At 44.2% G+C, this 20,999-nt stretch overlaps 1 protein-coding gene across 1 annotated transcript; it reads right to left on the bottom strand.

Moving 5' to 3' along the window:
* Positions 1–592: 592 nt before the first annotated feature.
* ddx55 (DEAD (Asp-Glu-Ala-Asp) box polypeptide 55) lies at positions 593–20,721 on the bottom strand. Its single transcript, XM_084324609.1, has 14 exons — positions 20,590–20,721; positions 20,415–20,465; positions 19,871–19,957; positions 18,043–18,134; positions 17,819–17,881; positions 17,115–17,264; positions 15,437–15,626; positions 12,516–12,598; positions 11,838–11,969; positions 9,078–9,173; positions 7,767–7,881; positions 6,025–6,193; positions 4,253–4,539; positions 593–2,888 (listed from the first exon to the last, which is right to left on the bottom strand). The coding sequence occupies exons 1-14, from the start codon at positions 20,701–20,703 to the stop codon at positions 2,709–2,711; spliced, it is 1,809 nt and encodes a 602-aa protein (XP_084180735.1). The 5' UTR covers positions 20,704–20,721; the 3' UTR covers positions 593–2,708.
* Between the last annotated feature and the right edge of the window lie 278 nt (positions 20,722–20,999).

Here is a 20,999-nt window from a genome sequence, read left to right as displayed (position 1 = left end):
GGAGATGATTGTGGACTTCAGGAGGTCGGGGGTCAAGGACTACAGCCCCCTCAGCATCGACGGGGCACCGGTTGAGAGAGTCAACAGCTTTAAGTACCTCGGAGCCTACATATCCGAGGACTTGACATGGACCACACACATTGACAGTGTTGTGAAGAAGGCACGACAACGCCTCTACTTCCTCAGGCGCCTAAGGAAGTTCCAAGTCAGTCAGAAGATCCTTAAGAACTTCTACTCATGTACAATAGAGAGCATCTTGACTGGCAACATCACCTCCTGGTTTGGGAATAGCACTGCACAAGACCGAAGCAGACTACAAAGAGTGACACGTTCAGCCGAACGCACAATTGGAGGGGGGCTCCCCACCCTCCAGAACATTTACAACAAGCGTTGCAAGGGCAAGGCTAAGAGAATCATTAAAGACTCCAGTCACCCGAACAACTGCCTCTTTGAACTGCTGCGGTCAGGCAAGCGATACCGGAGTCTCAAGGCGAGCACAGAAAGACTCAGAAGAAGCTTCTATCCCCAGGCCATCAGGCTGCTAAACGAACAATGAACACTACACAACAACAACCACCAAACGCACATAGCACACACATCCACACGCACACACTCACTTTAAACAAACACACTGTAGCACCCACTCCACACACTTTATAGCACACACCCACTTTAAACAAACACACTGTAGCACCCACTCCCCACACTTTATATTTATTGATGAAGGATTGCACTACAACTCGTACACCTTACTGTAAATTGTACCTAAATTGTACCTCATCCCATTTCTGCTTTGCACTATATAGTACTGTACATTAAGTACACTGCATAGTATTGTATATTATATGGTAACTCAGAACATTGTACATATGTCTATACCGAACACTGTGACCTCATTTTCTTCTTCTAAATTACATGCTATACTATGTTATTTGATACTATCTTGTCTAGCACAGTCTCTGGAGCGTAACAGTAAGAAGCATTTTGTATGAAAGTATTCTGTACTTCTGTATGACAACTATTAAAGAAACTTGAAACTAAAACTAGATATCTTACTTATTTCAAGAAATATTGCCAAGCCAAATTTGCTTACTGCACTGGTAGATTATTTTACTTGTTTCAAGCGCATATTTCCAAGTTTCTATTTTCTTATTTTTGTCAAGAGTTCTCTCTCCTGATTGGACAAAGAGGGAACAGGATACCAGGAAATACTGGCGGCCGGGTAGCGCAGCGGACTAAGCATCTGTCTACCACCGCAGAGACACTGGTATCGAATCCAACTGTCAGCGGTGCCTCCGGCTTGGTCGGTCGTCATACTGACACGATTGGCAGTCAGCGGGAGGGAAGCCGGTGGGTGGTAATCTGGTCGTTGTAAACAGCGACTCCTACAGGTCGGTCAGGGCGCCTGCACAGCGAGGGAGGGAATTGGGGAAGGTAGTGTGAGCCTCCCACACGTTACACTCTCCCAGTGAGAGTCCTCGCTGTCAGGTGAAAAGAGGCGGCTGGCTGTCTCCACATGTATCGGAGGAAGCATGTGATAGACTTCAGGGCTCCCTAGAATGGCAAGTGGGGGGTAAATGCGCGCAACGACCAGGAAGGGGAGGGGGGAATTGGCATAACGACTAAATTGGGATGAGAGAAAAATACAGAAAAAAATTGAGAAAAAGCAGATAAAAAAAAAAAAGGATACCAGGAAATGCATTTAGTGTTTACTGCAGAGTGGAGGGGCTGGGCCCATGTTACTGACCAGACACTCTGCAGTAAACAGCCATCACTAGTACAGAGTGGAGGGACTGGGAGACCCCATGTTACTGACCAGACACTCTATATCAGTAATGTCTGTTTACTGCAGAGTGGAGGGACTGGGAGAGACCCATGTTACTGACCAGACACTCTATATCAGTGATGTCTGTTTACTGCAGAGTGGAGGGACTGGGAGACCCATGTTACTGACCAGACACTCTATATCAGTGATGGCTGTTTACTGCAGAGTGGAGGGACTGGGAGACCCATGTTACTGACCAGACACTCTGTATCAGTGATGGCTGTTTACTGCAGAGTGGAGGGACTGGGAGACCCATGTTACTGACCAGACACTCTATATCAGTAATGTCTGTTTACTGCAGAGTGGAGGGACTGGGAGAGACCCATGTTACTGACCAGACACTCTATATCAGTAATGTCTGTTTACTGCAGAGTGGAGGGACTGGGAGACCCCATGTTACTGACCAGACACTATATATCAGTAATGTCTGTTTACTGCAGAGTGGAGGGACTGGGAGAGACCCATGTTACTGACCAGACACTATATCAGTGATGTCTGTTTACTGCAGAGTGGAGGGACTGGGAGAGACCCATGTTACTGACCAGACACTCTATATCAGTGATGGCTGTTTACTGCAGAGTGGAGGGACTGAGAGACCCATGTTACTGACCAGACACTCTGTATCAGTGATGACTGTTTACTGCAGAGTGGAGGGACTGGGAGACCCATGTTACTGACCAGACACTCTATATCAGTGATGGCTGTCGGAATGTAGAGCTATTCAACACATATCTTAACGAAAAGAAAACCACTTGCAGCTGCTTTAATTCCGCAGCGTCTCCCTCTCCAGATGGTGAACAAGGCACTGGGCACTACTAGCTAAAAGGGTTCGTCCTGATCCGTTTATACAAAAAGACTAGATGAAAACAGCGCTGCCCGTCCGTCACGCGTCCTCGCCTCCCGAGCCGTGCGACGGTCCCGCGGTCTTGCGCTTGACGTTCGGTCCGACGTTGTTTATCTGTTCGTCAAAGTCCTCCTCTGTGATCTGTCCCTTCTTTAGCCTCTTCAGCAGGCGGGTGTCGCTCAGCAGCTCCTTCAGGTCCGCGTCGTCGATGTCGTCACCCTGAGGACCAGGAGAGAGCGTTAGGAGGACAGCGGATAATCAATCAATCAATCAATCAATCATGTCTCCCTCGATGACGTCTGAGGACAGACAGAGCGTTAGGAGGACAGCAGATAATCAATCAATCAATCATGTCTCCCTCGTCTGTCCGAGCCCCGAGGATGGACAGAGGTTGAACGAGAGTGACGACCGCTAAACGATTAATCCTACACTTAATTCACCGAGTACAATCGAGTCATTTGAGTAAAGAAACTATGCATTTCTTCAAGATGAGGTTTTTAGAAACATTTCAGTGAGGATTATTAACTCCTTGGTTCACTTTGTCTAACGGGGGAGAAGTCAAGATTAGACTAGAAGGTGTTTTAAAAAGCTTCTCTTTGAACCAATGGACCACTGTGTTACACGGAGCTCATGGGAGAGGAGCGCGGGGGATCAAATTAAATGAACGAATGTTGATTAGAGCCTTGTGTGACTAATAGCTCGGCCGGGAAAGTGCCGATCGACTTGGCGTTTTGTCTCTCCGTGTTCAGGAGACGTCTATTGGATCTCGTCTCCGGCGCCCCCACAGCCGTAGCTACGACCACTTAGGTCACGGCTCTCATCAACATTCATTCATGTCCTCCTAGGGCTGGGCGATATGGCAAAAAATGATATCGCGATAACGATATGATAATGTTATCATATCACTCTATATCGATAATTATCAAAATTTGTTATAAGTAAAAAAAATATATATATCTTTTTTTTTAACAACAGATGTATGTTTATTTTGCAGCAATTCTTTGTCATTGCCGCCATCTTTAGTGTTACATCCCCTCACACTCCAGTTCTCAGGCTGCAGCTGGTTTAAAAGCGAAAGTAAACCGGCTTCTCTGCTGGCTGTGGCTCCAGGGGAGTTGAACAGTTCTGGCTCTGCTCGTTTATTTTCTATCTTTTGGTGCTTTTTTGGTGGACAAACCACCGCACATGTGCACCGTGACTCGTGACTGGAGTCTAGTTCTGCTAGCACACATAGCCTACTGTGTACAGACGGTTCAAACTGTATTTTACATTAGAAAGCAAACAAAATAAATGGACAAGAGAAAAAGAAATCTCAATTTGGTCAGTATTGTCATTTGGACAAGCAAAGCCATTACTTTAAGTTGCAGGCAAGAAAGACAAGTCTGTCCACTGTCTCTGGTTTTAAAACTGCCCTGTTGCAGGTCACAAAAAAATAATAATAATAAAAAAAAAAAAAATTCTTCGATATCGATTATTAAAATATATCGTGATAATTATCATTATATCACCCAGCCCTATGTCCTCCCCCCGCGCTCTCCCACGAGCTGAAAACACCGGCGGTGTGGCTCGTGGTGGTTCTGTACCTCGTCTCGGCTCCTCTTGGCAGCGTTCTTCTTCCTGCGGACCTTCCTGGTCGTCTGCTTGGACCAGGACTTGTTCTTGTCGAACTTCTTGCGGGGCTCCCGGGGCTTGGCCCGCAGCTCAGCCAGCATCTTCTGCCTCAGCTTCTCCCGGTTCTTGTCCCGGAAGCGGATGGTGTCCGTGTCCACCGGCGTCTGCGCGAACTCCGGGAAGTTTTTCCCCTTCAGCTCCGGCATTTTGGGCATCCGCAGGAGGGCGTAGCCGCGGGCCACCGCCACGAAGTCCAGATCTGACCAATGACACGCGCCGCAGAGACCAGTCACTTGTTGTCGGGCGGAATTAGATTAGACTCACATGTGTCGTCGTCACCATACAGCACAAGTACAGCACGATGAAAAGAAGTTTGGCATCCAACCATTATATGCAGGTATGTACAGACAGAGGTGTATATATAATATATATATAGTAAGAATAAATACATATACAGGACGGTGCATCTCAATAAATTATAATCTTGAGGACATAATATTGGTTGCCTCCGCACCGCATTGATTAATGCAGAAGGAGCCCTGACCAAGTATTGAGTGTGTATACTTTTCAGTAGGCCGACATTTCTGTAATATATATATATATTTGTATTGGTCTTAAGTAATATAAAGATTTTCTCGGATACTGAATTTGGGGGTTTCCATTAGTTGTAAGCCACAATCATCACAATTTAAAGAAATAAAGGCTTGAAATATTTCACTCTGTGTGTCATGAATCTATACAATATATGATTTTCACTTTTTGAATTTAATTACTGAAATACATTAACTTTTCCTCGATATTCAAATTGATTGAGATGCACCTTTATATATATATATATATGGTAAGAATAAATATATATATACAATATAATACAGCATTATTGCACATGCCACCGTACAGAGTTATATGGGTTATTGTACTTGTACTTTGGAGTGACCGTACTGACCCTTGACCCTGAAGATGAGGCTACACTCGTACTCACCCTTGACCCTGAAGATGAGGCTACACTCGTACTCACCCTTGACCCTGAAGATGAGGCTACACTCGTACTGACCCTTGACCCTGAAGATGAGGCTACACTCGTACTGACCCTTGACCCTGAAGATGAGGCTACACTCGTACTGACCCTTGACCCTGAAGATGAGGCTACACTCGTACTGACCCTTGACCCTGTAGATGAGGCTACACGTCTCGTACTCACCCTTGACCCTGTAGATGAGGCTACACTCGTACTCACCCTTGACCCTGAAGATGAGGCTACACTCGTACTGACCCTTGACCCTGAAGATGAGGCTACACTCGTACTGACCCTTGACCCTGAAGATGAGGCTACACTCGTACTCACCCTTGACCCTGAAGATGAGGCTACACTCGTACTGACCCTTGACCCTGAAGATGAGGCTACACTCGTACTCACCCTTGACCCTGTAGATGAGGCTACACTCGTACTGACCCTTGACCCTGAAGATGAGGCTACACTCGTACTGACCCTTGACCCTGAAGATGAGGCTACACTCGTACTCACCCTTGACCCTGAAGATGAGGCTACACTCGTACTGACCCTTGACCCTGAAGATGAGGCTACACTCGTACTGACCCTTGACCCTGTAGATGAGGCTACACGTCTCGTACTCACCCTTGACCCTGAAGATGAGGCTACACTCGTACTCACCTTTGACCCTGAAGATGAGGCTACACTCGTACTCACCCTTGACCCTGAAGATGAGGCTACACTCGTACTCACCTTTGACCCTGAAGATGAGGCTACACTCGTGCTTGGCGTAGGCCTGGACGTAGGACACGAAGGCCTTCATGCCTCTCTCAAACATGGCGCGGTCGGCCAGAGACAGCAGCTTCACCTTGGGCAGAACGTCCACCACGTCCTTGACGGGAGCCATCTTCTCCAGAGGACACTGGAGAGAGGTCAAGGTCAACTTTATTTATATAGCACACTGGAGAGAGAGGTCAAGGTCAACTTTATTTATATAGCACACTGGAGAGAGGTCAAGGTCAACTTTATTTATATAGCACACTGGAGAGAGGTCAAGGTCAACTTTATTTATATAGCACACTGGAGAGAGAGGTCAAGGTCAACTTTATTTATATAGCACACTGGAGAGAGGTCAAGGTCAACTTTATTTATATAGCACACTGGAGAGAGGTCAAGGTCAACTTTATTTATATAGCACACTGGAGAAAGGTCAAGGTCAACTTTATTTATATAGCACATTTAAATCAACCGAAGTTGAATTGGAGAAAGACCAAGAGAGAGGGCGCTGCTCTGACTAGGGACGCACCAATCCGACTTTTTCAGTCCCGATAGGCCTTTGGCTATACCCATTGTTCAATTAACCCTTTCACTGCCACACTACAGAAGGTTAACCCTTTACTATCACACAAGGTTAACCCTTTACTATCACACATATGATAGTAAAGGGTTAACCTTCTGTAGTGTGGCAGTGAAAGGGTTAACCTGCTGTTGTGTGGCCGTGAAAGGGTTAACCTTATGTGTATTATTTGTCGCAGAGAAAGGGTTAACCGTTTGGTAGTGCGGCAGTGAAAGGGTTAATAAACTGTATGCCTCACTGTGTGGAAGAGACTGGGGTCATTCTGTTGTGCAACAAGGCAACATCAGGCTTGACTTAAAACATTACCGTCCTAACTTAGTGAAACAAAATGTAACAAATTAACACAGATATAAATGTACTGAATTGTTATTTCTTATTTTATTTCTTATTATATTATTATTAAAAATATGTGATTTAAATTTTTTATCCAGCTATTTTAGTCGTATCGGATCTGATATCAATATCGGATCGGTGCATCCCTAGCTCTGACTTTTGAAATCTACACGAAACCTTTATTTATAGGATATAAAACTGAAAAAAGCCGACAATATGACACTATTTCAAAGCAATTTGTTAAAAAGAAATGTAAGATTAGATTACAATGTATTGTCATCATACAGTACAATGAAAATAAGTTTGGCATCCAACCAGAGTGCAAATGTAACAGTAAACTGCAATAGTAATATACAATGTACAGGTGATTAAACCGGGTATAAAATATATTGATTAGTACTACTGGATAATGGTGCTAATCAGATGTATGTACAGAGTTGTAGTGTTAATATGTACAGTGATACAGGTATAAAGACACTATGGTAGTAAGTAAGTCATACTGGCCAGCAGTGTAACTAGTAAGAGTAGGTAAGGGATATGTACAGATATAGATATAGTATCTACAGATATGTAAAAAGGATTATATGCAGGTATGTACAGACAGATGTGGGTATATATATATGGTAAGAATAAATATATATATAGTATATACAGCATTCTTGTACATGCTATCATAGAGCTATATGGGTTATATAGGTGTATAAGTAGGTATATAGAAGAATTATATGCAGGTATATTCAGACAGATGTGGATAAATACATGTGGTAAGTATAAATGTAGATGTATATATATAATGTTGATTTACCTTCTGATTGATGGACAGGAAGTTGACGTAGGCTTCCTCCATTGGAAGCAGGAAGACCAGGGCGTTGCCTTGGTTACCGATGCGCGCCGTGCGCCCACAGCGATGCACGAAGGCGCTGAGAGAGAGAGAGGGAACACTACAGCTGAGCAAACACGCGCGTCTAACGCTTTCACTACCAGAAGGTTAGCCCTTTACTATCACACAACCGACGGCGATGCTCCATCATTAGCATCAGTAGCTCCGCGGATGCGGAGCTAATGATGCTAATGATGGAGCATCGCCGTCGGTTGTGTGATAGTAAAGGGTTAACCTTCTGTCGTGTGGCAGTGAAAGGGTTAACGCTTTCACTACCACACTACCGAAGGGTTAACAACCCTTTCACTGCGACAATACAGAAGGTTAATTATTCCACTGCCACACGGCAAAGGGTTAACGACCCTTTCACTACCACACTACAGAGGGTTAACCCTTTCACTGCCACACTACAGACGGTTCGGTTAGACTTCTGTAGTGTGGTAGTGAAAGGGTTACAGGGTGCACTGTGGCTTTGGGAGAGTCCGAAAGGTGAAGAGAAACCCGATGGTGTATTTTCATAACGGAATAATCAAACTGGAACTTGGGTTCCTGCCTGGAACACTGCTTGAAGGTAGAAAGATACCTTAGAAATAATTAGGGGTGTAACAATGCATCGGTCCTAAGGTGACGATTCAACTGCATCGATTTTAAAATGTTAGAATCTATATAATTTTTCTTTCAATTATTATTATTATTATAAAAAATTTTAATATGTCGATTTTTTATTGACCTATAGTCCATTCATGCTGAGTGAATCAGTTCCCCCAGCCACATTTGTGTATTCAAAATGTTTTGGGGAATTAACTGAAATTAATCGAATCGCATCTAATCGAATCGTGGTCAAATGAAGAGATTTCATGATGCATTGAATCGTTGCCTGAAGAATCGTAATCGCATCTACGGTAATCGTTGTGGGGGTCAAATATTTACACCCCTAGAAATAAATTGTAAAAGGCATGGATCACAATTTTGTACACAAACATAGTCCAGGCTTATTTTGTTCACAGTGCCTTGACTTCATTTTAAGATCAGAAAAGATATTCCTTTATTGATCCCCTTGGGGACATGCAGGTGTCACAGCAGCAGGGGGGAGGGGAGGTACAGGTATGGGGGCAGGGTAATAGTAGAAAGACATAAATATAGGCAATAAGATTTGATCTAAATATATGGAAATATGAGGGGAAATAAACGGTGTAAACAATATAACTAAGTGAATAGACAGCAGGATGAACTCACCAGGCGTTGCTGGGGGGGTCGTACTGCAGCACCCAGTTGACCTCGGGGATGTCGATGCCTCTGGCCATGACGTCTGTACACACCAGGATCCCACTGCTGCACATCCACACAGAGAGAGACCCAAGTGAACAGCTGACTCCAGTACAATTCAGTTTTACTTATGAATTAAGGTGGCGGCTGGGGTAGCGCAGTGGACAGAGAGGACCTGCGTTAGTGCGCTCGTCTGTAAGGTAGCTCACAGAGAGGAGCCACAGAGGACCAACCTGTTATTTTTTTTTATCCACTTTTTATCCTCTTTTTCTCCCATCCCAATTCCACTGTGCCAATTCTCCCCTCCCCTGTCTTGAACGTTGCTCGCATATGCCCCCCACTGGCCGGTTGTAGGGAGGATAGAAGCCTTGCATCACGTGTCCCCTCCGGTACACCAGGAGGCAGCCTGTCACATCTTTTCACCTGCCAGCGCGGACTCTCATTGGCGAGGTATAACGTGTGGGAGGCTCACACTACCCCCGCCATTTCCTGTCTCTGCTGTGCAGGCGTCCCCCAACCGACCTGTAGGAGTCGCTGTCCACAACGTCCAGATTACCACCCATCGACTTCCCTCCCGCTGGCTCTGCCAATTGAGTCAGTATGACGGCCGGCCCAAGCCGGAGGCAACGCCGACAGCCGGAGTCGAACCCGGTGTCTCTTGCGTTGGTGACGAGTAGGGCTGTCTTAAATACTTCGAAGCTTCGTTCGATGGGCATGGGATTCGAATATGAAAATAAAATTCGATTATAAAAAAATAAAATTAAAAAATGTTTTTTTTTTTTTTGCTAAATCAACTCTGCCTCTCTTTGTTAACTACAACAAGCAATGCTGTTTGTTATTTAAGATGAGGTCGGACTCGGCACTGACAGATTTGTGTTCATTGTGCTGCTTTTATAAAGCCTCAAATGACGGCTTACAATATTTCATGAAAGCAAAGTGTTTAGTTTGTCTAAGATTTAAAAAAAATTTAACTTTACAGCACTGACAAAGTTGAACAAAGTGCTGTACAAGTCCCACAACATAAAAAAAAAAAAAAAAAGGAAATTTTATTTTTTAAATACTTTTTCTTTTCTTTTCGAAGCTTCGAATTCCAAAAAAAATCGAAGGTCAGCCCTAGTGACGAGCGCAATGTCCGCTGCGCCACCCAGCCGCCAGGACCAACCTGTTCTAAAGAGAATACTGGAGCCTGTATCTGGTCTCTCAGGAGGAGAACACTGGAGCCTGTATCTGGTCTCTCAGGGGGAGAATACTGGAGCCTGTATCTGGTCTCTCAGGGAGAGAACACTGGAGCCTGTATCTGGTCTCTCAGGGGGAGAACACTGGAGCCTGTATCTGGTCTCTCAGGAGGAGAACACTGGAGCCTGTATCTGGTCTCTCAGGAGGAGAATACTGGAGCCTGTATCTGGTCTCTCAGGAGGAGAATACTGGAGCCTGTATCTGGTCTCTCAGGGGGAGAACACTGGAGCCTGTATCTGGTCTCTCAGGAGGAGAATACTGGAGCCTGTATCTGGTCTCTCAGGAGGAGAACACTGGAGCCTGTATCTGGTCTCTCAGGGGGAGAATACTGGAGCCTGTATCTGGTCTCTCAGGAGGAGAACACTGGAGCCTGTATCTGGTCTCTCAGGAGGAGAACACTGGAGCCTGTATCTGGTCTCTCAGGAGGAGAACACTGGAGCCTGTATCTGGTCTCTCAGGGGGAGAATACATTCGAGTGGCTTTTCTTCATCAACAAACCAACACAATGCAGAGTCCCATCCTTGGAAGAAGACCGGATAAGTGAATGTGAATTGAATGAATTACTTTTATTTATATAGCAGTTAGGGGTGCACGATATTGATTTTTTGACTCCGATATCGATAACTTTCTGCTCCTCAAGGTCGATACCGATAACCGATATATATATATATTTATTGTATTATATTTTTTTTTTGGTATGTATATTCCTGTAGTTTTGACCTAACCAGATTTATCATGACATGAGCGTTACTACTATGAACAAAACAAAGCCAAGAGAACAGTTTTGACAAATAAAAGTGACTATTTATTTTTACAAATAAATATAATTAGAGTCAATCACAAAATTCACAATCCGTCAATGTCATTAACAATGGGTTTCACCCACGGAGTCTTGGCTGGTGCTGTAGGACTCCGCTCAACTCTGCAACGCTTCAATACCGCCACCTCGTGGCCGATCGACGAGTTGCCAAAACCGGAAGTGGCCGGAAGTGCTTAGTCCGTCCCCTATTCCGTCCGGCCACTCGCTATCGCTCCCAAGACTCAATCCAGACACCGTGGATATCGATCCGTTGCCATAACTCAATAAACAACATTATTTGGACGTATATTAGTATTATACAAACCGGAACTGGATCACCTAGATCAACATCCCATAATAGCAATCTTTTTGCTCCAGTATCATCCCCCATCGCTAAGAGGAAGCTGCCGTGAGTTTCAGCGTTTTTGATTATTATTATCCATACAAACTGCTCTGATCTATATATCACCCATACTACATTAATCATTTAACGTCGGTCATTGAATTATAAACGACCCCCCCCCCCCCCCCTCCGGTCACCAGCAGATGACCAGGCATGACGTTTAGGACCATGTACAGTTGAATTTATTTTTTAATTGATCTTTTTCCCCCTCCTTTTTTCTCCGATTTTCTCCCATCCCAATGTTAGTCGTTATGCCAATTCCCAATCCCCTTCCTGGTCGCTGCGCACTTACCCCCCACAGGCCCGAAAGTCGGCGAAGATCTTGTTGCGCTTGTGCTTCATCTTGCCGTGGATGCAGTGGATGGGGACGTTCTTCACCAGGCTCTCCAGAGCGCGGCCGTAATACTCCACGCACGCACACGTGCTGGGGACCACAGAAACCTACCGGTGAGTCACCCTGTTCAGTAAGGCTGTTTCCCCAAAGCCTGTTTTTGGGATTTGAACTTCGTCAGGGTTTTTCGAACGGACGTTCGAACCTTCATTTTTAAATGAAAATAAAATATTTCAATTTTTCTTTTTTGAAAAAAACTTTTTTTTTTATATATATCCTCAAACTAAATCCTCAATTTGAATAAAGTGATTCATGTGATTAAATGTCTTTTTTTTATTAAATCAACTTTAATGAACATAACTCATCAGTTTTTAATACTATAATATTAGTGTAGCCTAATCTTTATCTGCAACTGTGAAGAAAACCCCCATTAGTTTAAACAGAATGAATAGAAACATAAAAATATATATATTAAATATAATATATATTTTTTTATAAAAAATATAAAATTCAAATGTTGATTTAGAATTCGAATGCCAACGTAATGAACGAAGGTCGGAACATTAGAACGTTTGGGCTCAGCTCTACTGTTCAGGTGTCTAGATGTGGGGTTCGGGGTGGCGGTGCTTGTTGTGTTACCTGAAGAACACCAGCTGCTTCTCGTGCTTGTGCTGCCGGAGGAACGCCACCAGGCTGTTGAACTTGTTCTCCGTCCTGCAGATCTGAACACAAAACAACAAGGTGAATAGATAGTAGGGCTGGGCGATTAATAGATTTCATCGATTAATTCGAATTAATGATTAACACTTTGGTTGCCTAAGGTTAAATTCATGATATACCATAGGTTGCCAGCGCTATTTGTCTATGGAGAAAGTCCCCTTCTTTGCAGGGCTATAACTTTTTAAATTCTATTGCTACATTGCCATTATTAGGGCCCATTCAAAGTCCTATATGTATTGTTCATTGTGTAGCAACGTTAAACTTTTTCATTCACATATTCATAGTAAAGTATGGTCTAATGTATAAGTATGTTTTCATCTCTTTCTGCAGCTTTCTCCAGAACGTGATATATAGCCCCAAATGCATTATATTGATGATGAAATACAGTTTGATGGCAATCAGCGCGATATAAAAAATTCCAACTAGACGTACTTCTAGAAGTTACTACAAGTCATCTGATGTTGACCGGATGGGCGAGGGGGCGTTTATAATTCCGTGGGCAGCGTTATACCAATCATCTAATGTGGGTCAAATGTTGATAATATCAGTTATTATCGAAGACGGTAACGTTACACGCTGAAACTCACCCCAGTCTCCGCGCGCCGTTGGGCGATCATCGTCGAGTAGAAATTTTATCATTATGGGATATATTATTACCCGGTCCATCTCCAGCTTGTATAATGGTATATACGTCCAAATCATGTTGTTTATCGAGTTATTGGCAATCGATCGCTATGTAGAGTGACGAGCTAGAGTCACGGGACATGTACGGAGTGGCCGGAAGCAATACGGACGTCTAGCAAAACCTCTAATGCGCTTCCTGTTAAGCGCTTGCGCCGATCGGCCACCAGATGGCGGTCCTGAACCGCCAGAGAGCTCAGTGGGTCCTGCTGGTGGATCTCAGGCCAGCGGAGGGACATTATGAATCCGATCGCAGATTTTTGAAATATTGATATAAAGACGACGTACAGCGTCCCCCGGCAACTTTAGCATGGCCAGCAAAGACGTCTAAAGACGGCTCCCGGCAGTCAAAGTAAAGGGTGATTTTTCTTTTTAATTAAAATCGATTAAAAAAAAAAAAAGAAAAAAAAAAAAAAAAAATCTTCCCGAGAGTTTATTTTACAAAAAGTGATGTTTGGTGAAATTCATTCTTGTTTGATGATCAAGAGGCACCTTTTATTCGTCTTAAGTGAAGTTTGGTGTAAAAGAAAGTTATTGCACTATTATTCCCAATAGGGACATTCATCTTTGTTTGATCAAGAGCAGTGTTGGGACTAACGCGTTACAAAGTAACGCGTTACAGAAACGAAGTTACTTTTTGCCGCAACTAGTACTCTAACGCATTACTTTTGAAATTCAGTAACGCTACTTACGTTACTGAATGGTTTGTTAGTTCGTTACTGCGTTCTTTTTATGTAGATTCATAGCGAGCGTCCTTATTTCGCCTGCGTTTGTTTTGTTTACTGTAGACTGAAAGGCGCTATATAAAACGAAGTATTATTATTATTATTATTTCTTTCCGTAGCCTCATTCTGGTTTCGCACTTCTGATTGGCCACTGACGTTCTGAAAGAAATAGGCGCTCTCTACAGTAAACAACAAGAGGACGCTCGCTATGAATCTACATAATAAGAACGCAGTAATAATAACGAACTAACAAACCATTTAGCAACTACTTGGAGAGATAATTAATATACAACATGGAAACGAGATAAAGAACATGTTTGAAGGGCTGCTGGAGTCAACTGGACTAACGTTACATCTCGACCACCGCAGACTGGTGACGGTGAGTGCAATGTGTTCACTGAAACTCAAGATCAACGGATTTTGACTGCCAGGGAATCTCATAATACTAATCAAACAATATAAATATAGTCCTTTCATGCACAATTGATATCCTAACTATTCTAACGTTGCAATGCTTTGATAACAACGCTGCAAGATGGTTATGAATGAATTAATGAATGGATGAATGAATGAATGAATGAAAACTTAATTTAACAGATTGCAGAATGGGTACAATACAGTACGGCTCAATACATACAATTGTTAAGGGGATGCAGACCTGAGAAAGACGTTTGTCTTGTTTCCATCAGGGTCCCCCATTTTCAATTCATATAGATATTTATGACATACACAACATACATGACATTTATGGCATAGGGACATATAGGTATTTAGTACTGATACATTTGTGACATAAGCGGTATTCAAATATACAGTACTGTTACCCCTAGATCCTGACAGAGTATATACATATGATGGGGAGGGGACTGTACATTAGGAGGGGGTGGGTGGGTGGGAGAGAAATATACATACAGCGGGGAGGGAATATATAATGAAACGCTCTAGACCACATTGCTTAGCAGAGTTCGGTGATGTGAATGGAAACTGTCAAGTTGATCAACCGATTTTGAGTATATGGGGCATGGGACTTGAGCAATTTTTTTTTTTTTAAATAACTAAATAGTTACTTTTCACAGTAACTCATTACTTTTGGGTGTAAGTAACTAGTACAGTAACGAAGTTACTTTGAAATGAAGTAACTAGTAAAGTAACTGAGTTACTATTTTTCAGTAACTAGCACAACACTGATCAAGAGTAACCTTATATATATATATATAACTAAAAGGAGAAAACCTTCAAAAAGAAAGAAGGGACCGCACACTCCTAGGACTGGTTTTTGCTTTTTTATTGCACAACGCGTTTCGCTTCCGCTTCCTCAGGTGCTATAGGGTCCAACTAGATGTGCACGAGTCTTATTTAGTTTAATATATATATATATATTATTATTCTCACAGCGCCCCTCCCCCGGCTCACGGCGTCCCTCCCCCGACTCACGGTGTAGTAGTTGCAGAGTCGCGCCGGGGTCTTCTGGCAGCTGGTGGCGGCCACGCCCTTCTCCTTCACCGTGATGCGCACCGGGTTCCGCAGGCCCGCCCGCACCAGCTTCTCCAGCTCCTGGGTCTGGGTGGCGGAGAACAGACCCGTGCGCCGCTGCTTGGGCAGGTGACCCAGGATGGTGTTCAGACTGACGCACACACACAGACGAGAGGCACATTATATACAGTTTCAATGGCGTGTTTTTAGCATGTTGCTCGGCGATAGTACCCATCGACACGGCTGACTAGGCGTGGGGTTTGTTGCCGTGTTTGCTCGGGATGGCCGTTGTAACAAGTCACAAATGTGCCCGTTGTATTTTTGTGGTGTTATTTAGTTGCAGTGCCATGTTTGGTCACCAAGTGGCGCTCCATTGTTTGTACCCGATGTAGCTACAGGTTTAATATGATTTGACCTGAGGCAGTGACTCACTTCACTTCCTGTTCCACCTGCCGCCCGACAGCAGCGTCAACTTGTTTAACCCTTTCACTGCTGTGGGGCGGCTACGTGGCGTAGTGGGCAAGGCGCTCGCCACGAATGCGGAGACGCTGGGCTTGCCTGTTCGAGCCCAGCGCTCCACATTGCTTTCAGTTTAGCTGGTCGTCCGTACTAATACACATTGGCCGTATTAGGGGGAGGGAAACTGATGGGTGGGGATCGGGCGTTGTGGACAGCGACTCCTACAGGTCGGTTGGTGCGCCTGCGCAGTAGAATCAGGAAGTGTCGGGGGCAGCGTGAGCCTCCCACGCGTTACTCCTCGCCACTGAAAGATCGAGCCGCGCAGGTGAAAAGATGCGACTGCTGTTACCTCAAGTACCGGAGGGGACTTGTGCTATGTATGACTTAGTCCACATTGCAGCCGGCTTGTGGGAGGCAAGAAACAGCGTCCGTGACAGGGGAGGGTTGAATTGGATGATACGAAATTGGGATGGGAGAAAATATAGAAAATGGGAGAAAAAGTGGAAAAAAAAAAAAAAAAAACTTTCACTGCTGCACTACCAAATGGTTAACCCTTTCACTGCGACAACACAGAAGGTTGACCCTTTCACTGCCACACGACAAAGGGTTAACCCTTTCACTACCACACTACAGAAGGTTAACCCTTTACTATCACACTACAGACGGTCTTAAGGGTTAAACTTAGTTATGTTTTGCGAACAATAAATGGGTTTGTACCAAATCCCAAAAAGCGACAAAGTCTGGTAAGTTACTTGCTAAGCTACCGGTATCCGCTAAGGCTAAGCTATCCTGGTACGGTTACTTTCATGCTGACAAGTTGACGTCACACAGCCAGACACGTTACAGCACGAGTAATTGATTACCGCAGTACTCGCCCATTTCAACTGACCTGGAGTGGTGTTTGAGGCCAAAGGGGGCTTGTGCCCCGGAAACAGACATCTGACGAGGCGTAGTTACAATAATTATAGTACCCTGGTAATCCTGTGTACTAAGCACACCACCGCTTTGGTCTGACGTGCTGGTGCTCTAAGTGCGCCATCTAGTGGCTGAATGTTACCTATAGCACCTTTACTGGCACAATGCAAATTATGTTTCAGGGTGGGTTTCCGCTTTAACAGTTTAATCTAGCATGGGGGTTTTCCCTGGTGTTTCCATCCAGTGGCCTCTAGCGGTGTGGTACCTGGCCTCGAAGCCCATGTCCAGCAGCCTGTCGGCCTCGTCCAGAACCAGAACCTCCAGGCTCTTCACGGCGCTGCCCAGGTCCAGCCCGTCGGCCTTCCTCCGGAACATGTCCTCCAGGCGGCCCGGCGTGGCGATCACGATGTTGGCGCTGGAGGAGGAGGAGAGCGGCACGTTCAGGGTTCAAGTTTCTTTATTAGTCGTCGTACAAAAATACAGAATACTTTTATATGAAATGCTTTTTTTCCTCTCAGTTATGCTCCCGAAAGTGTGCTAGATAAAAATAGATCAAGTATAAAATAGAAAGTCAAAAGTACGTAAACAAAGTGTAAAACAAAAATGTTCAGTCAATATACATATATACAATAATAAATACAGTGTAGAAAAAATGAGTAACTGAGCATTTCTCTGAGACGCTCTCTGATTGGCACTGACTGACGCTCTCTGATTGGCCACTGACGCGTTTGCCCAATCCGTGACGAGCTGTGTCTTTGCCCATTTCCACGTCAAACAGCCTGCAAACTACCTGGTGTTCTATCGCCATCACGCTCTAAGACAAACTCTAACCTTAACCAACTTCGAAAGAGTCGCCTAAGCTCAACCAGTGTAGAAACAGGCGTCGGCCAATCAGAGAGCGTCTCCGAGAAATGCGGCTTGTTTGTGTAATCACGCGTTCTGGGGCCAACAGGTGAGAACATTATTTACCCCTGCTCCTTGAACTTCTCCACATCCTCTACGGGGTTACTTCCACCAATCAACAAAATCTGCCTGAAAAAGACACAGGTTGAAAATAATCACAGAGTTCCATGATGATGACGACGAGCGCAGAGTAACTATAGTAAACATTATGTGTGTGACATCATCGGTTGTACTGACGCCATCATCTGAATTGCCCTCCGAGTCAGACTACTTGCAGAGACACGGCCTACCTGAACTGTGGGAACTTAGAGAGGAACAGGTCCATCACTTCACTGATCTGATGGGCCAGCTCTCTGGTGGGAGTGATGACCAGGGCACCCACCTGCAGGGAAATCATCCACAGTCAAGTCCAGTCAGTTTTATTTATATAGCACATTTACATTTATGACTAAAAGCCAAACCAAAGTGCTTCACGTGATAAAAACACATACAATGCAATAAAATACACTAAAATTACAACAACAAAAAAGGTATAGTACAGTACATATAAGAAAACAAGGGCAACGTGCAATATAAAAAGAGACAGGAAAATTGGATAAAAAGTGCAGAGTGACGGCGGACGTCATGTATAGATGCTGGGCTATAGCTCTGGTCAAAGGCCAGGGGGGAGAAGAGGTGTGTTTCGAGCAAGGATTTAAAAGCCTCTAGGCTCTGGGCGGATCTTATGTGGGGGGGGGGGCTGTTCCAGAGCAGCAGCAAAGGCTCCATCTCCCCTAGTTTTGATAGATAGATAGTTTTGTCATAGATCAACAGAGACCTATACAAGACCTTATATTTACATTTAGTCATTTAGCTGAACGCTTTTATCCAAAGAGACTTATAAATTCTGTACAACAAGTCAGCAGGAAGGTTACAACTCTGGCAGCTAAGGGTAAGTAGTAGTACTGTAAGATTGTTTGTCAAACAGTGTTGAACTTGAGCGCTACAGTCTTTGAGTGAATAGTAGTATAGACCACTACACTTCCGCGTTACATTGAAATCGGGGAGGAGATAGCGGGGGGAGCAAATGAATGAATGTGGATGAGAGCCGTGATGTAAGTGGTTGCAGATACGGCTGTGGGGGTGCTAGAGACATGATCGAATAGACGTTTATGCGCCTCAATCTCCTGAACACGGCGCGACCCATTCCTAATCGATCAGAACTAAATCGGCAGAGAAAAAGCCAATTTTAAAGCACCTATTTCCCATGCACATGCGCAGATTGCCCATGGAGTCTGGACGACGCGAGATGACGCACGAATGAATGTGAACTGTTCCATCAGAGGGGGGAGCTTCGGTGGTAACGTGAGTGGCTACCTGGAGACTCAATGAGGTAATTGTAGATGTCGCCATAAGACGCGTCTGGCCATTTAGTGGGATCATTGTTTCATTATCCTGTTCGGCTGAAAGGACACTGGTCACCGAAGCTCCGCCCCTCTGATGGAACAGTCCACATTCATTCGTGCGTCATCTCGCGTCGTCCAGACTCCATGGGCAATCTGCGCATGTCCATGCGGAATAGGTGCTTTAAAATGGGCTTTTTCTCTGCCGATTTAGTTCTGATCGATTAGGAATGGGTCACGCCGTGTTCAGGAGATTGAGGCGCATAAAAGTCTATTCGATCATGTCTCTAGCGCCCCCCACAGCCGTATCTGCAACCACTTACATCACGGCTCTCATCCACATTCATTCATATGCTCCCCCCGCTATCTCCTCCCCGATTTCAGAATCCCGGAAGTGTTGCGGTGGTCTATAGACATATTAGTACAGTAGATATTAGTATAGACATTGTAGCATAGTAGCTAGTAGTATAGACAATGTCTATACTACTAGCTACTATGTCTATACTACCTACGATGCTACTAGTAGGTATAGTAGCATAGTAGGTAGTAGTATAGACATATTAGCATAGTAGCTAGTAGTATAGGGAAGGTAGATTACTTAGTAACAAAGTGCATACTAGTAAAAGACGGAGTTTTATATCTCCAAAAGGATGCTATTTCATCCAAAGAAAAGGAGAACAACCGCTTCAAAGAGCAGCAGTCTTGGCTCTGAGAGTCTGAGGGATTCCATACAGACCTGCTTCTTCTTCAGCTTGTCTTCACACCGTAGCAGGATCTCTATTATAGGAATGATGAAGGCCAGAGTCTTTCCACTTCCTGTCACCTACAACGACACAGGGTAACGTCAGAGAAAGACTTTCGTTAGGATCTATGGGTAACAGTACTGTATATTTGCATATCGTATATATGTCACAAATGTAACAGTACTATATACCTGTATGTCCCTATGTCATAAATGTCATGATATCTGTATGTCATAAATGTCACTATGAATTGAAAATGGGGGACCCTGATGTAAACAAGACGAAAGTCTCTCTCTGGTCTGCATCCCCTTAACAATTGTGTGTATTGAGCCGTACTGTATTGTACCCATTCTGCAATCTGTTAATAACATTTTCATTCATTCATTCTTTCGTCTTGTTTACATCAGGGTCCCCCATTTTCAAGTCATCATATGAGCTTTGCTTTAGCAGCTGTCTTGGCCAATCAATGGCCATAATCTGAAAGTCAACAATACTATAATATATCACTACTTTATAGAAAGCATGTTGTACACATACCGCCTCGGCAGCCACGTCTTTGTTTCTCATGAACAGAGGGATGCAGGCAGCCTGTGGGAGGAGAGAGACAGCAGCATTAGCATGGGACGCTACAGCAGAGCACACAGTGGGTACAGTAGTAGTAGTAATAGTTGTAGAAGGGAGGGAGAAACTACACGAAACACGATGCCGTTACCTGGACCGGAGTCATGTGTGTAAACTTCAACTCGCTGAGCGTTTGCATAATGTTGTCGTTGAGTTTGACAGGTAAACTACCCCACGTTCCTTCTGTTGTTGTGTTGTCCTCCATGTTGAGCTTCGCTGCGGATCCACGCTGGCGCTGCTGCTGCTTCCTGCTTCCGGTACATCGGTGTTTACAGTCCGGGGGGAAACGGCAGCACCGGGCAGTGTCGGGCCTACCTTTAATATAACTAATAATAATTAGTGCTGTCAATAGACTATTTTTTAAAGTAATTAATCTCACAATTTCTGTAATTCATCTAGATTAATCTAGATTAAAAATAGCATTGGTTTCTACTTAAAACCGAAGCTTGTAACAGATATTTACTTGAGTAAAATCATGGAATTAATGTAAAATCAACACAA

This window comes from Notolepis coatsorum (assembly GCF_963971535.1).
Source record: "Notolepis coatsorum genome assembly, chromosome: 11".
In the NCBI taxonomy this organism is placed as follows: Eukaryota; Metazoa; Chordata; class Actinopteri; order Aulopiformes; family Paralepididae; genus Notolepis; species Notolepis coatsorum.
The sequence above is the reverse complement of the archived record's forward strand: the minus strand, read 5'-3'. Positions and strand labels throughout refer to the sequence as shown.